The sequence below is a fragment of the Eulemur rufifrons genome, chromosome 20 (genome assembly GCF_041146395.1).
Source record: "Eulemur rufifrons isolate Redbay chromosome 20, OSU_ERuf_1, whole genome shotgun sequence".
In the NCBI taxonomy this organism is placed as follows: Eukaryota; Metazoa; Chordata; class Mammalia; order Primates; family Lemuridae; genus Eulemur; species Eulemur rufifrons.
Window position 1 is genome coordinate 6,440,019 of NC_091002.1, and position 16,043 is coordinate 6,456,061.

The 16,043-nt window shown below is 60.6% G+C and overlaps 1 protein-coding gene across 1 annotated transcript; it reads right to left on the minus strand.

Annotated features, from left to right (window-relative positions):
• Positions 1 to 1,795: 1,795 nt before the first annotated feature.
• On the minus strand, positions 1,796 to 16,043 carry MXD4 (MAX dimerization protein 4). Its single transcript, XM_069495917.1, has 6 exons — positions 15,843 to 16,043; positions 15,651 to 15,750; positions 12,253 to 12,282; positions 6,470 to 6,584; positions 5,366 to 5,528; positions 1,796 to 4,947 (listed from the first exon to the last, which is right to left on the minus strand). The coding sequence occupies exons 1-6, from the start codon at positions 15,904 to 15,906 to the stop codon at positions 4,790 to 4,792; spliced, it is 630 nt and encodes a 209-aa protein (XP_069352018.1). The 5' UTR covers positions 15,907 to 16,043; the 3' UTR covers positions 1,796 to 4,789.

Below are 16,043 nucleotides of genomic sequence, written 5' to 3' on the forward strand. Positions count from 1 at the left end.
CCAAAGGCAGTTACAAAGAAGGAACCAGAGGAATAACCTGTTTGCCCTCTGGAAAGATCTCTGTGGGACTGGTGTGCACCAGGGATGGCTAGGGATTGGGAAAGGAGGAACGAAAGGCCCTGCTGGTGATGAGCCTAGATTATTCCAGCACCTCATGTGGGTGGCCACAATCCCAGCAAAGATGTAAAGGGAAGGACAGAGGGGACTCAGGACAGTTCCCAGAGGAGGCCCAGGCAGAGCTGGCAAGTGCTGGGGGATGGGCGGGGTGGGCTTTGAGGACCCAGAGGAGGATTTGAGAGAGCGGAGCAACAAGACCAGCTCGAGGTCATTCTGGCTGCCAGGAAGATCAGGCAGGAGGGCTGAGATGCAGCAGGTGCCCTGCTTGGGGGCATTTGCTGTAACCCAACAAATACACAGATGGACTATGGAGGTGGGCTCTGGTGGGGGACTCAGGAGGGGCTTCCCTGAGGTCAGGGGTCCAGTTCCAGGCCTACCACCCTCCAGCTCGGTGAGTTGGGGAGGGGGCACCTTCCCTGAGCCTCAGTTTCTGCCTGTGAGATGGGCCCAGCATGACCAGACAGGCACTAGTGCTCAGCTTGGCCCCTGGCAGCCACATGCCCTCAATAGAAAATGAGGTGGTGGTGATTCTAAGTCATAATAATATTGGGAATTCAGATGTCCACACTTACATTAGTGCCCAAATCCCAGTGCTCTGAGGCCCCAGCTGGAGCCCCAGTAGGAATCCCCTTTTCTAGGGGTGCCCCACTAAAGGCTTCTAGGGCACCGGGTTAGGGGGTGGGAGGAGGGGGGCGTCACACAGGCTCAAGAATCCAGAGGCCACTGCTCTGCTGGGGCGGGGAAGAGGAACTCAGTCCTCTCCTGTGCCCACCACAGAGCCTGCCAGCAGGTCCTGCTGGGCCATCTCCAGTGTGCTGCTGCCACATGTCCAGTGTGGTGCCCCCATGCTCTCAGGAAACCCCCATTCTGGCTACACCACTTCACCAACTCTCCAGAACTCAAGGCAGGCATTTCTATGTCTCTCTCTGGGCCCACACTCCCCAACCCTGGGCCCTCAGAGGATCAGCACTGTCTGCTCCTGTAGGGCAGTGGACAGCCAGGGTCACTCTGGCTGGCCCTGCTTGCTTAATTAAGAGCAAGGCCTCACCTCCCCACGGCTCATGGTCTCACCACCCCGCAACTGCCCCCACAATGGGCAGACAAGAGGCTGGGTCCCTGTGGTCACTGCCAGCAAAAGAGGACAGCTGGCCACACCACACCTCGGCACAGCAGGTCCCAAGGGTGGGATGTGGAGGCCATGCCCAGGTAGTTCTGGGGACAGGCCCAGGGAGGGATTCTCAGGGTGCAGCTCTGAGAGCCAGCAGGCTCTGCATGGGGAGGGCTCAGGCGCAGTGAGTAAAGCCAGCAAGGACACCCTAAGGGATGAGCCACCCTTGGCCCGGCGGTGCCCCAGCCCGGGTTAGGAGCAAGGCCCAAATGCCAGCAGCAAGTGCACATATCTGGCAAATAGGCCAGTTAAGGGAGCTTCCGCCTGGACCCACCTTCATTCAACTCCAGGTGTGACAGTGTCCACCGAAGGAGCTGTGACATGGCGTCCCAGTGGTGGTCTCTTGGGCCTCCCAGAAAGCAGAGCTGTGGGCAGGGCAGTGAGGGCCAATCCCCACAGGCCTGGCCAGGTGGCCACCCGCAGCCCCAGGCTGTCTAGTGGGAGGCTGAGGGGAGGAACCGAGCACGGTGATGGAAAGAGCCGGAGCCAGAGGGGTGAGGTATAAAAATCTGTATTTATATTACAATGACAGAATGACACAGCACTGCCCCAGCTGGTGGGCAGGGGGTGGGGGCCCATTTCCCACTCCAGCGCACCCACCTTGCCAGCACCAGTCCTCAAGTGGCCCCAGAAATCTGGCACAGAACCTGCCCTAGTGCCCCAGACATGGGCCCCAGGGGTGCCCTGCAGTCGGGGTCAGGATCTTCTGAGCAGGCTGTGGGGAGGGGGCCCCAGGTTAGCTGACCCAGAGACAGGCAGAGGCTGACCCAGCAGGAAGGAGATGACCAGGGCAGACAGGAGGTCGGGCCACCGCCTGGTGTGTGGCTCCACCACTCAGAACACAGGCCCCAGCACTGCCACTGAGACCGGGGCTAGAGGCAGGCCCTGGGCCCTCGTGCAGGCAAAGCCCCCTGCAGCCCCTCCTCTGCTAGCCAGGCCTGCACCAGGATGTTGAGGGCCTGGCATGTGGGGTCACCTCCCGGGAAGGGTGAGAGACCCAAACTTGACCCTGGGGTTCCAGAATCTCAGCCACTGAGCACCCCAGTGGCACACGTGGGCCAAGAGGGCACATGCACAGGGCACAGGCACCCCAGTCCCCTGTCCTGGTCCCGGTTGCTTTTCACAGACACTACAACAGCCCTGTGTCCCCATGGGCACTAGTAATGGCCAGCCTGTGCAAATGGCAGGGAGCTGGGGAGGAGTAGATGTGAATAACTCTTAGCACCAGCCCCCACCCCGTGGGCCACACCGCACACACCTGCTGGGGGCAGGGAGGAGCAGCTGACTCCCTGGCCAGCTCCCCGTCTACCCAGGAACCCCAGCCTGAAAAGCCACAGCTGAGCTGCCAGGAAGGTTGGCTGAGGGAGGCCACTACTGGTCACCTGGTTGGATTCTGTTGTCCAGAGGTGGGAGCAAAATCCCCCAGGTGTTAGAAATGGCAAGGGGAGCTGATGCTTCAAGAGTTGCCCGGTGCCCAGAAGCAAGCACTCTCAGAGGTGCTGGGAGCGCAGGCGTGGTGGGCAGACTTGGGCTGGCAGGAACAGCCCCTTCCCGTGGGGCCGGAAGAACATTTGGATAGTCTCCCCAACTCCATGCACCCACCCCACAAGGCTGTTCTCTGCCTCTCATCCCAAGCGCCTGTAGGGTAGGTTCTGTGCCAGAGCTGTTTCCAGGGAGCTTCCTGCCTCAGTAGGCCACCCACTCTGGGGTGTCCATCCACATGGCTGAAAATAAACATGCATTTTCCCCAAGATTCGGAAATTGGTTACAGATGCACCGGAGAAGGTAGCAGGCACTGCTGTGGGCCAGCCCCATGCCCACCACCCAAGTATTGCTGCATGGTCCCCAGGGACAAAGGACTTTAGGAATGCAAGGCCAGCAGAAGACTCCTAATGCCAGGCCTGCACCACCCAGGGTCTTTGTCTGCTACCAGTGTTTGAGACCTGGAGCCCTTGCCCTAGGCCAGGGAACAGGCGCTTGAGTCAGGTAGCAGATGAGAATCTATTTCTCTGGTTAGCATGCAAGCCCCCACAGGTGGCCTGCTGTCCTCAGGCTGCACAGCAGGCCCCTGCCAGCTGCTGGAGAGGACGAAATTGGGGGCCAGATCATGGCCCCTCCTGCTGGTGGCAGAGAGCAGCCAGATGCCCATGCAGGCCCAGCTGCGTCACTCCCAGGAAGCCTGGATGCTGGGAAGGGCTGCCCACTGTGGGGGACACATGATGGGCAGGCCGGGGGTGTCCTGTGAGCCACAGGGACGTGCTGGTAGTGGGGGTAGGGCCAGACATGGGACACAAGGCACACTATGACAACATGATGGAGGGATGGGTCCCTGAGATGCTGGGTCACTCCCACCCCTCAGCAAATAAAGATGTAACAACAGCTAGGAAAATAGAGTACAAAAATCTCGTACAGGAAATAGAGGCGGCGCACGCTAACATCCCTTGGCCTAGAGTCTTTACAGCTTTTTTGTTTTCAAAAACATTTCTCTGTTTTGTTTTTTGGAAAAAGCCTCTCTGCTAGCTGAGGCGGACACAGCAGAACCCGTGAGGAAGCCCCCTCTCCAAGGGGCTCCTGGGCAGTGCAGCATTTTATTTCTTTAAAGGGAGATGAGAATGCTCCCTGAGGACCCAGTGGTTTCAACTCACCAGCCTCCAGCTCACCCCAGCCTCTGCAGGACGAGAAGCCCCCTGTCCTGTGTAGACCAGGCAGGTGCGGGTGAGCTGGGGGTTGCAGGGGGAGTCAAGCACAGACCAGAGGCCAGCATTTGCCTAGATGACCTCCGAAGGCCAACCTCCCTAGAACATGTGGCCTCTGGGTGCCCACCTATGTCTGCGTGTGTGAGCGTGTACGCAAGCGCGTGTGCCTAGGTGCGTGCATGTGTGCATCTGACAATCCTACCAGAGCAGGATCTTCCCAGCGAGGGGTGGCATGGCCCAGCCCTGGCTCCTATGCCTGCAGGGCAAGAAGGCCCCCATCCGCCCACCTGCCTCCGGTGCTCACCCAAGTCCCGCCCTTCGTGGATCCCTCCATCCACTCCTCAGGAGCCTGCGTGGACCAACAGATAGATGGACGGACAGACAGACAGCCTCGCCTTCCTTCCTCAGTCCGATCCTTTCTCCTGGTATCCAGGCTTGGGGTCTGAGCTCCCTGTGGTGGTCATTAAGCCCCTCACACGGCGCCCGCCGAGGTTTGCAGCAATGACATTTAATACTTCTGGAATGCTTAGGAATCTGAGAACAGACCATGGGTGGCTACGCTGGGCTCCGGGACACAGGAACTAGGCCCTGCCTCCCTGCAGAGGGCCCTGCCCAGCTGGGAGGGGTGGGCGGCTCAGCGGGCCCTGACCAGTAAGTGGGCAGAGGCGGGCAGCCCAGGCGGCAGCTGGAGCTTCCAGAATGGTACAGCGGTGGGCCTGTGGCAAGGCTGACGTCAGTCGAGGGAGGCCTGGAGGGCTGACACGCTTGGCCGGGCAGGTGGGCAGGCCAGGAGCAGAGGGCACAGGGCCTACAAGAGGCCAGGGCGGCCAGGCCGCCGGCAATGGGGCCCGTAGCCACCGTCGCTGCTGCCACCACTCTGCAGGCTGTAGTGGTCGTCCACGTCACTGCTGCTGCCAACACTGTCCAGCTCACCGGGACCAAACTCCATGCCCTCTATGTCCACTTCTGAGGAGAACAGAGAGGGGTGGGGTGAGGCATGCTGTGGGCACCAGCCTAGGGCTCCTTCACAGCGAGGGTCTCTCTCCCTCTTCTGGAAGCAGCAGCTCTGGCAATAGGTGTGGAACTTCTATCTGTGCCCTGAGGCAGCAGACACTAGGACGGGCTATAGGTAAGAACCCAGCCCCTGAAGCATACTGCCGGGGCCAAGCCTGGCTCTGGCCCCCATGTGGGCACATTGCCCAACCTCTGCACCTCACCCTCCTCATCCCGTCCCTTCTGCATGCAGGTGGTGACGACAAATGAGCTACGGCAAGCAGTGTGCTCATTTGGTACTGGGGACACCCTGTCATTCCTGACCCTACCCCAGATGCCTCCTCTGCCATCCCCCTGGGGAGCTGCAAGAGGCCTGGGCCCACATCCCCACCTTGCTCCGAGTCATCCGTGGAGACAGCAGAGCCTGTGCTATCTGTGCGCACGCGCTCCACGCTCTGCACTGACAGTTGCTCCAGGCGCCGCTTCAGGAAGCGATGCTCCCGCTGCAGCTGCTCCTTGATGCTCAGTGCCCGGCGGTCCTGCTCCTCCAGTTTCTGGGGGTGGGGGAGCTGTGAGCCCTCAGCAAGGAAGGAGTGTCTCCGCACCAGGTGCCAGGCACAGAGGGCTGGGCAGGGCAAGCGGGTCCCCAGCCCCCATACGGCTTAGCCGGGCCAGGGGCCACAGGGTGCCCAGTCCCCGCTGGCCCCCCACAGCCTGATGTGCGCCCCTCCCCGTTCCAGCCAGGTGGTCACCCACAGGTGCTACCTCTCAGCCCTGTGAGCACCCCCAGTGGCCAGCCAGCCTTGGTCAAGCAGAGTCGTGTGGGCTTGAAGCCTTCAGCTGGAACCTTCTCCAGGACAGCCCTACCCAAAACAGTTCTTCTCGAACACTCTTGGCCCTGCCTGTCTCGGGCTTTGGCCTATGCCACAGTGGTACTTGTAGCACCTTGCCCTCTCTAAACCTTCCTGCGGGCCCAGCTGAGACACTGCCTGCTCTGCTCTCTGAGGGCCCTCAGGGCTCTGACCGTTCCCCTCTCAAAGCTTCTGCCACCCGAACTGGAGGTGCCCATGCCTGTGCAGGCAGAGGAAGTCCTTAGAGGGGATAGACATTCCCCCTGGTGGGCCAGAATGTCACCAGACCCCAAACCAGCAGGTCTCAGTCTAAAGACTATGGGGAGGCCTGCCCCAGGCAATGTCTCCCTCAGCCCCATGCTCTGCCTCCTCCTATCCTGTTACCACCCAATAAAACCTGGTACAAGCCACGTAATCTCAGCCCAGGCAGCTCCTGCTGCTGCTCCCTCAGCCCTAGCAAAGACACCCAGGCCCCAGTAGGTACCTGCCAAGCAGCTCCCCACCCACCCCTTGGCCCTCTGGTCGAAGTGCTGCCCCCACCTCCCACGCCCACCGCCAGGTGCATCCTGAGGCCACACAGGAATGGGCTGAGGTCAGCCAAGGCAGCTGGACAGGGCAGGGGCAGAGGGCACAGCCCCGCTCACCTTGATGTGCACCTTGGCACGCTTCAGGAGGCTCAGCGTGGTGTGGCGGGTGCTGTCGGGGCCCAGGGGCACCAGCTGCTTGAGCTGCTCCAGGTAGAGCCTGAGTTTGGCTCGTCTGAAAGAGCCAGAGATGGAACCATCAGGTAGGGGTGGCAGAGCCGTGGGGGTGATGGCAGGCAGGGCTGGCCTGAGAGGTCTGGAGGAGGCAGGAGCAGCTGCCTGGGCCCTGCGCGGCCCCCAACCCTACTCCAAGGATCCCCCACTGGCCTGGCATCCTCTGGACAAGGGTAAGCCCAGACCACCATGGCCCTGCCAGAGCCTCAGAGCACCACGACCAGGCCCTGCCCAAGATCCCCTGCCTGCCCCGCTTCCACAGCCCCCATCTGGAGTCCAGGTGGCCAAAGGGGCAGGGCAGGGGGAGGCAATGGGAGCTGGGCAGGTACACCAAGGTCGGGGGACTCAGACAAGATTTACATCCCCTCACCTCGCTGCAGACAACACGCTCTCTGGTGGCTCGTCACCACAGAAACAAGTCCACCCAGGTCAAGAAGAGCCGAGGACCGGCCCCCTCCAACCCCGAGTTTGGTCTCCCTTTGGAAACTGCTTCATTCCAGAGTTTGTCCCAGTATCCACACAGATTAATCCATTTTTTCACAAAACTAGAGCTATCATACTCAGTGGTAGTTGTTCATATGCCACAGTGCTCCAGAATTTGTTCATCGTGGCCTCAGGAGAAGGGCCTGGGCTTTCTCCTAGACCTGCTCTTGCACAAACACTGCCTCTCCTGGCTGGTCCTGGGAGGACTGGCTGGTGGTGCTCACCCCCAGGAGCTCTCTGACTTGGCCTGGGCCCCTGCCACATCCACACCCCACCTGGCCCAGCACCCCAGGACACCGGTGGGCTTCACCACAGCCGTGCCCAGCAGCAGACTGCCCAGCCCCATGGGCTACCAAGATCACTTGCAAACACAGGATGCTCTGCTTAGGAGAGATTCTTAGGAGTGGAACTGCCAGGTCAAGGGGTAGGAGTATTTTTTGAGGCTTTTGGAAACCTGCTGCCCAACTGCCCTGTTGTTGCCAATGCCTGTGTATGCTCCTTTCCCCAAGCAGCGTTAACATCGAGCATCCCCACCTTGTCATCTCTGCTCCCAGTGTTCCAAAGCCCCAGCAAATTCAGTCTCCCTGGGAGGGAAGCAGGCAGAACAGCCATGTCCTCTGGACAGAGAAGCCTGAAGCCCAGAGGAGGAGCTGCTGAGTGCAGGGAGTCTGCAGAGCCATAACAGCCCTGCCCCTCAGGGGAGGACTGCAACCTGTGGCCACTACGGCTGTCACCCACATCCACACAGCAACCTCCACTGACAAAGCACCTCACCCAGTGCCCCAGCCCACAGCACCATGGGACCTAGAAGTTCTTCTGAGTGAACCTGAGTTAAACCTTAAGAAGAACTTCCAGGACACAAGACTGAAGCTGGCATGAATCTGTACTGATACTGACTCTACCTCAATGTTGGAGGATCTTCAACACCACCCCCCCAACTTTACACAGGCATGGGGAGCGATCCCAGGCCACCGTTCCATGACTGCCTTAACTGCCTGGAACCTCAGCCTCCTCACCCCCCAGGGGGGCAGTGCCCAGGACCCACACCCCAGGAACCGTGTGGACAAGAGGCACCAAGCTGGGTGAGGGCGTGTCCCCACCAACCTGCAGCCACCACTGGACTAAGGTTGTAGGTGGGGATACTGCCAGGGGCCCTCCTTTCCTGGCCCACTTGTTATAGAGCAAATGGCAATTTCTACAATCCACCATTTAATTACATCAGCAGCACATGACTACTGTGGAAAAATTAGAAGATGCAAATCAACAAAAAGAAAAAAAATTGGAATATCCCCAAATTCCACCACCCAAAGATGGCCTCATTATCATTTTAGTGTATCTTCATTGTCACATCATGAATGTTAAGTGAAAAAAAATTGGAATACAGAACCACATATGTGACAAGTGACCCAATTTTGTTTAAAAAAATGAAACAGCAGACGCACACAAGAGACTCAACAAAACACAATGAAGCACAGGAAGCGTGCATCTCCAGGTGATGCGGTTGGCAACGTTTATTTCTTCAGCTTTGTGCTTTTCTGTATTTTCCAGGTTTTCTATGCTAAAAAAACCACATATTACTATTACAATCAAAGACATTTGTACAAGAAAGAAAAAAAAACACAGCTAAAAGACAAATAACAGTAGAAAAATATCTGCAATACATATAAAAGACACACAGTTAGTGCTCCTGATATTCTGAGCACATACACATCAAAAATGAACAGAGGAATACGTCAACATGACAGCAGGCAAAAGACACAAGCAAGCAAATTGCAGAATACGAGGCTAATCTAACATAACACTGACTCCATCTCACACGCAACCCAGGAAATGAAAACTCAAACAAGGAGATACAAATTGTCACCCTTCCAATGGGCTGAAAAGGAAAGGAGGGACTGGCTCTTCCCTGGTCGGTGCAGGGAACAGTTCACAGTTTGCTGGTGGGAGAGCAAAGGGACAAAGGTCTGAAGGGCACAATCATCACCAACCACTGGCTGGCGCCTCTACTTCTAGGACCCTGGTACTGCGAAACTGTCCCCCCCGGAATGCAACACTTGCGCTCACCAATGTTCTCTGCAGTATACCCCCTCTGGTAACTTGAGGGGGTAACCAGAGGGGCACTGCTAAGGACCCGAGCAGGTGGTGGGGAGCAGGCGGCGCAGACCGTGCAACTCAGAGGACGCGCTTACTCGGTGTCAGGCGAGAGATCAAGTGAGGAATTACAGATAATGAGGTCCCCTTCCTATCCCAGCAACATTAGCACCTGTGTGGAGGAGCAGCCTCCTGCGTGCCTGGGACGCAGTCTCTGGGGTGCAGGGGGTACCTGGGCAGACTGCTTTAAAAATCATAAAACAGACTTTCCTCAAGAGACAAAGGGAGGCCGTGTGACCACACACATGCACTATCAATACTTGGTGGCATGTCCACCCATCCCCAGGAGAGTGCACACCAGGGCTGCAGGCCACACAGGTCCTCGTAGCTCCCTGCCCTGGGCAACAGCTGTGACAGGGCAGCCCAGGGCCAGGGCCTGGAACTCGCTCTGTCAATAGCCCGCGGTGGGACCCTGGGTGGGTCCTGCCCTCATGAGCCCCGAAGTCCCACAGCCTGCAGCCACACTGGGCTCTCACTAAGCCTTCCTCCTGAAGCTGCTGCAGCTCCCCAGGCCCTCTGCCAGTACCCTGTGGCTGTCCTAAGCATTCCAAGGCACTTTTAAAACCCACCACTTCCTCAAGGAAGACTGTGTGGACTCAGGAGGCAGAACCTGCCTCTGGAACTAACAGCAGCTCCGTCACCGGGGCTGCCGCGGCCAGACCCTTGGCATGGGCCCAGCCCATCCCAGCTTCCCCTGCAGACCCAATCCTTAGAGGAGGACCCAGAGCTCCTAGAGGTCTTGGCTCCATGCCAGGGTCCCAGCCAGCCAGCAGAGCCACACTCTGAACCGTGCCAGGCCTGGCTGCCTGAGAAGCAGCAGCAAGGAAATACGCTGACCAGTGGTCCTGGGGGGCCGTGGGGCCGTGGGGACATGAGCAAGGGCAACTCCCACTCTCCCCCTGCGTTGACCTGCAGTTTCTAGTTGTTGCTAACAAACCCACATTCCTTGTGTGGTTTGTGAAGGCTGCACGTGGCTGCCCCGCAGAGGGAGGGGTCTACCCAGGATCTGGACAAGCGTCTCTATGCTTGGGGGTGGAAATTGGCAGGGCCCACTAAGGACTCTGGACTGGCCTCTGGGATTCTGGGATGGGCCCTGCCACTGCAGGGAGTGCTGAGGGCCAGGAGGCAGGCCAGGGACCCTCCCCACAATTATGCTAGGGCCAAAGCCTAGAGCTGGGCCATGAGGATCACCAGACCAAGAAATGTGCGGCCTCTTCAAGCCCCAGGCCCCTAGAGTCAGCAGCTGAGCAACGCTGAGCAGCCCTACTGGAGGTGCTCGGCTACAGCAGAGGAAGGGGAGGGGAGTAGCGCAAGGCAGGCCTCAGGGTGGCCTGGCTTGGCTGAGAACATGCAAGGGGAAGTCCCACAGGCCCAGCCCAGCCCCAGTGAGGGCACACCTCCAGGGAGGTTGATGTCCAGGGCCTGCCTCCCAGGGGTGGCTGGTGGCCCAGCCAGGTGCTTCCTTCCTTCCTCGGGACAACACGCAGCCCTTCCTGCGGCCAGCAGCCAGGAGCATCCGGCATCAGCCTTGGGCCAGCCACAGGTAGGCTATGATTAAAGTCCCTGCCAGAGCCCTAAACTCCAGATTTGTGGGTGCTCAGGGCTGCCCACACTTGCCTCTTGGCCAGCCAGAAGCAGAGACCCTTGTACTGAGCTGGGGGAGCCTACAGAGTCACCAGGCTGCCCACCTATCTCCCCTCTCTCCACCCATGTTTCACATCTCTGGAGGAGATGGCAGAGGCCAAGGCCAAGGGGCAGCTGCAGTGGTCAGAGGCTGCCACACTCTTGCCACCCACCCTCCCCCAGTGGCATCTCCCCCAGCTGTCCTTCCCCCACTTGGCCTGTCCAAGTTCTAGGTCCCAGACAAGGCCAGGCTGGTCTCCTCTGGCCTGGAAGCAACTCCAGTCCTGCCCAGTTTCCTCGGGCCCTGCACCTGCCCCCGCCTCTGTGGTCTCTAGGGAACCCCCCCAAACACACATGGCCAGTCCAGGAAGTTCAGTTCCTCAGAGAACATGGCGTTCTGCCTCTGCCCAGCTGCCCGCCCCAGCTAGCAGCCTGAATCCTGGGGGAGCAGAAGTTGGTGCTGCTGTGGGTGCAGACATGGGGGGAAGGTGGAGAACTGGCCAAGTGCCAGACCTTCCAGAGCAGGCCAAGGAAGGCTCAACTGGCATGTAGAACTGCCCCTGCCAGAAGGGAAGAAAGAACTGACCCATTTCACAGATGGGTGCAAAGTCAGGAGGAACGATCACCCGGCATCCCTCAGGGGGTCTCCCTTGTCCTGGCAGAGGGCTCCTACCTTTGGCGCTGCCTAGCCCATGGAGCCTTTGTACCCACCCAAGACTCCCGAGCTCACTGTACCACATCCCTGTTGGCACAGCTGGCTCTGCAGCCTTAGCAGTCTCAGGCCGGGACCAGTTAGTGAAGGACACCCAGTAGCGTTACGTGCAGGGCCCTGGACTAACTGGGGCTGGGGCAGAAGGATTCCTAGGTGGCCGTGCTCCCCCATGGACCCAGCTCTGCAGCTGAGTGGACATGAAGGGGGCTCACCTGAATCCTGCCCTGGTCCAGAGCTTCCCACCAGGCCGATCTGGCCTGAGACTAGCTGCCCCCACACTGGCCCTTGGACAAGACTCTAGCATGGCTCCTTGGAAGGCAGACCCCAGAAAGGACAGAGGCAAAGGGCATGGGGCTGAGGGGCCAGAGGGCCCAACTCCTGATTACAGCCCGTCATCCACTGCACAAGGGGTTCTGCTCCAAAGCCCTGCCACCACCTGGCTCTGGTCCCCAGGCTAAACTCCCTGGAGCAAAGCCTCGGCAGCCCCCCACCCCCCAGCCCCCACCTCCCAGCACAACAGTGACCCTGGCCTTCTCCTTTGAGGAGGACCCCTCCCAAGATGAGGGCAGAGCCTGGCAGCATAGTCAGCCATGCCCAGGCCAGGCCAGGTAGGGGGCTCAGCAGCCACAGCATCCCCTCAGCAGAGGGGGGCCAGATGTGTCAGGCAGCTCAACTGGGGGACTGGGGAGGTGTCACTTACCTGTGCTTTTCTAGCTCGTTGTGTGAAGACCTGTTCAGAGAGACAGAAAGACAGAGCTCACTGCACTACCCGACCACCAGATTATAAAGACCGGTGGCCGGGGGTGGAGGAGCAAGGACCTGCAGACAGCAGCTAGGTGGGTCTGGGATCCAAAATGGCCCAGGGTGATGAGGGCTGGGGCAGGTGAGCAGCTGCCAGCCAAGGGCCTGCAGGAACCACACACTGAGCCACGAGGACAGGGAGGCATGGAGGTACAGGTGGGTCTAGGGTGTCCAGGGCCACTGGGCCACTTAGCAAGGCCCACAAGGGCTCCCAGTCTCCTTTGGGAAGCGGTGGGGGAGGCCCAGGGAGCAGCAATAGCCAGTCCTGGGGCTGACCCACCCAGCACCCGATAGCTGCCCGGGCAGCCAGCAGCCTGTCTTCTCTGCTCCCCACTGCTTAAAGCTCGCTGTGTCCTTGGAACCATCATGGGCCAGCACGGAGGACTAACGGCAGGTTGAGCTCAGAGAACGGAGGCCAAGTTCTCAGGAGACTGGGTGGTCCTGTCCTGACAACATCAGCCTGTCAGGCTCACATACCCATGTGATCACAGCTCACAGGACCAATAGGGACACCCAGGGACAGAGAAGTCTCAGCCAGGTCAGCCCATGAGGGGGCTTCTGAGACCTGGGTGCTTGCTGTGCCAGTGAGTGCAGGGGGACACAGAGGCTGGCCCTCCTGCTTCCCTCAGGAGCCATGCTCTGGCTGGACTGGCCGTCCTGGGCCCAGGATCAGCTCTCTGGGGACAGGGGTCCTGCCTGCAGCTCATGCCACCTGTCTGACCCATTTGGATAAGGCACAGAACACCGCACACAACAGGGCTGCAGTGCCAATGCATTTGCCCTGGAGGACAATGATGCAGCGGAGCCAAGCTCCCAGCTCCAGGTCACCTCCCAGTGCAGGGGGACCCCAGAGGCCAACCAGGCCTCCCAGGCTGCTGCACACATGAGCAGAGAGCCCAGGTCACTTGAGGCACATCCAGACTAAGCCCTGAGCCCTCTCCCTGCTCCAGACCCCTGCCCTTTCCTGAAGCTTCTGCTGACCACTGCCTGCTTGCTCTCACACTCTCCTGCTCCAGGAACTTGGGATTTGGTGTCTCCTGTCCCCACCCCTCAGGCTGGATTGCCTGCCCCACCTACCTGCCTCCGTGGCCTGCTGCAGCCAACAGGGCCCTGGGGCTGCCAGTTGCCAGGCCTCCCCATGTAACCTCGGGGCTAGACCCCACCCTGGAGGCAGAGGGGCACTGGCCCGGGCAGCCTGGGGGATGCAGAGGGGCCAGCCCTCCTCCCCGGGAGTCCTTCCTGGGTCCAGAGACCCTTGGGGCCCTTGTAAAGGAGGTGTGTGCCACAGGTCCCAGCAGAATCCTGTCCCTGAGGAGAGGTGGGGCTAGCCCCCTCCAGGGCTCATCACCTCAGTCCCTGTCTGCTCACTTTTTTAGAACCCAACCCCCGAGGGCTGGCTCCAGGCCCCTCCTGCTGAACTACAGCAGCCACTAGGGCCACGTCTCCCCTAGACTCAACCCTGCCCTCCTGCCTGCTACCAGCCTCTCGGCCTGGTCCCTGCTGTGCCCCATCCCTTTCCCTCACCTAGGCAGGACACACAAGCCCCACAGATGTGGGTGGGGCTGCCCCACCAAGTCAGAGGCTCCAGGACCCTCTGCCCCAGCTCCTTGTCTGGCCTGGCTGATGAAGCCCCAAGGGCAGCAACTGCCAAGGAAGAGGCCATGTCTGTCAGCCTGGGGCTGCCTCAGGCACGGGGGTAGTCAGACACTGCCCAGGGGAGCCGCAGGGGAGCTGGGCCCAGCTGGGGAGCCCTCCACATCCCTCACCAGTGCCCCCAGGTCCCCATCCCAGCAGGTGTGGAAGGCCAGGACCCCACCTCAGGACGGGAATCATCAGAGATGCATGAGTGGCTTCAGCCAAGTAACTGAATCTCTCTGTGCCTCGGTTTCCTCAGAGGTAAATGAAGACTAAAAATAACATCACCTTCGTGGAGCTGGGGGGAAGGTTAATCAGTTGTGTGTGTGAAACACGTAGTGCAGAGAAAGCATTCAGGAAGCCTCAGCTATGATTCTGGTTGTCAGCTTTGGGTACTCCAAGCCATAGGAACCTGCGGTCACATCCTGCAGTTTTATACAGGTGGCAGGGACTTGGGACGGGGAAGGAAGGCATCAAGGGCCAGGCTTGCTCACTGAAGAGTCCCCAACACACTCATGTCCTTCTCTGAACTGTCCCCAACAGAGGACCAGGGGCTGGGACTCAGAGACAGGTCCCAGACAGGGCAGCTGGAGACTCAACCAATTCTTGGCCAGGCTGAGGACGCCAGGACGCCACAGAGATGGGTCCCCGTGCCAGCCTTTCTGTTTCCCAAGAACAGGCAGGCCACAGGAATGAGCCGCACCCTCTGCCAAGGGGCCCTGAAGCCCCCTGCCAGTGCAGCTCCCAGCCTGGTGACATGGAAGTAGCTGGGCCAAGGTGGGCTCCCCAGACAATGCCAGGTGTGCCACGGTCTTCACAGCAGCCAGGAGAGTGGAAACTCCGGGGAGAGCCCTAGCTCAGGGTCCCCATTCCCCACCCAGGGAAGTGCATGCATCCTGCTTTAGGGTTTCTGCAATCTGAGCACAAGGCCCAAGGGCATGGAGGCAGTAGCTGGCCCCAGGAGGAACTCCTTCACGGAGCCTGCCCCTGCAGCCGACTCCCTCTTTCTGCTCCCTTAAACAGGCCTCCTGTCCCAAAGAAGACGACCCCTGCACTTGTAGCTGGAGTTTCACTGTGTCTGGAGGCCGGGCAGGCGCGGTGGGCACTTTGGGAGGAGTAGGGGCCCGGGCAGGGCCTCCGCGCGCCTTCTTTGTCCAGGCTCCTGAGGGGGCTTGGCTCCTGGGGGCAGACAGAGAGAGCCGGCCCACCCACCCGCGGAGAGAAAGGGTGAGGGCCGGCAGCCCCACGGCGCCCCGACTGAGCCTCAGTTTCTCGGGACACGCGGGGCACCGGCCAGCACCCACTGACAAGTTTTTTCCTGCCTGGAAAAGTCCAGAACAACTTGGGGGCGGGAGCGGCTGCGGGAGGAGACCCCGGGCGGCGGGCGCTGTACGCGTGGCACTGTTTACGCGAGAGGCCGAGGAGGCGCGGCCGCGGGAAGATGGCGACGGCGCGGGCGGGGCGCGCGGGCGGGGCTGCGGCCGCGGCCCGGCGCGCCTCCTCCTCCAGGCTGGCCGCCGGGGCGCGCGGCGGCACAGCGAAGGCTGCGGGCCGGGGATCCTCCCGGGAGGACTCTCCGGGTGGGGACGGGACTGAGCTCGCGCCGGGCCGAGCGGAACTGGCTTCGGGCCGGGCGGGGGGCAGCCGCACGGGGGGCGGTACCTGTTGTTCGGGGCCTTGCGCACCAGGCCGGCCGCCTTTGTTTTCTTCCTGGCAAAGTCGCCGTCGAAGGGCAGCACTGAGGCGTAGCCGTGCTCGGCCTCTGCGGACAGACGGCGCGGTCAGCGGGCCCCCGCCCCGCCCGCGCCCCGCTGCCCGCCCGCCGTCCGGCGCACAAAGGGGCGCGGGCGCTACCTCGGTCCCTGCGCTCCAGGTACTCGGCCGCCTCCAGCAGGATCAGCAGGGAATTCAGCTCCATCCTCCTGCCCGCGCCGCCTGCACGCCCGGGGACGGCGGCGGCCGCTGCCCGGCCCACTCTGGCCGGCTCCGCTCGCCGCCCGCCCCGCGCGGCCGCGGCACCACTTCCCAGACTCCGCGGACTCGCTGTGCGCTCGG

What these genes read in the sequence shown, in the direction of transcription:
- MXD4 (XM_069495917.1), bottom strand. Translation starts at nt 15,906, where the DNA reads ATGGAGCTGAATTCCCTGCTGATCCTGCTGGAGGCGGCCGAGTACCTG. An exon ending in CGCAAGGCCCCGAACAACAG is followed by an intron (nt 12,283 to 15,650) that starts GTACCGCCCCCC and finishes CTCTCTGAACAG; the next exon opens with GTCTTCACACAACGAGCTAG. An exon ending in GTGCCAAGGTGCACATCAAG is followed by an intron (nt 5,529 to 6,469) that starts GTGAGCGGGGCT and finishes CCCCACCCCCAG; the next exon opens with AAACTGGAGGAGCAGGACCG.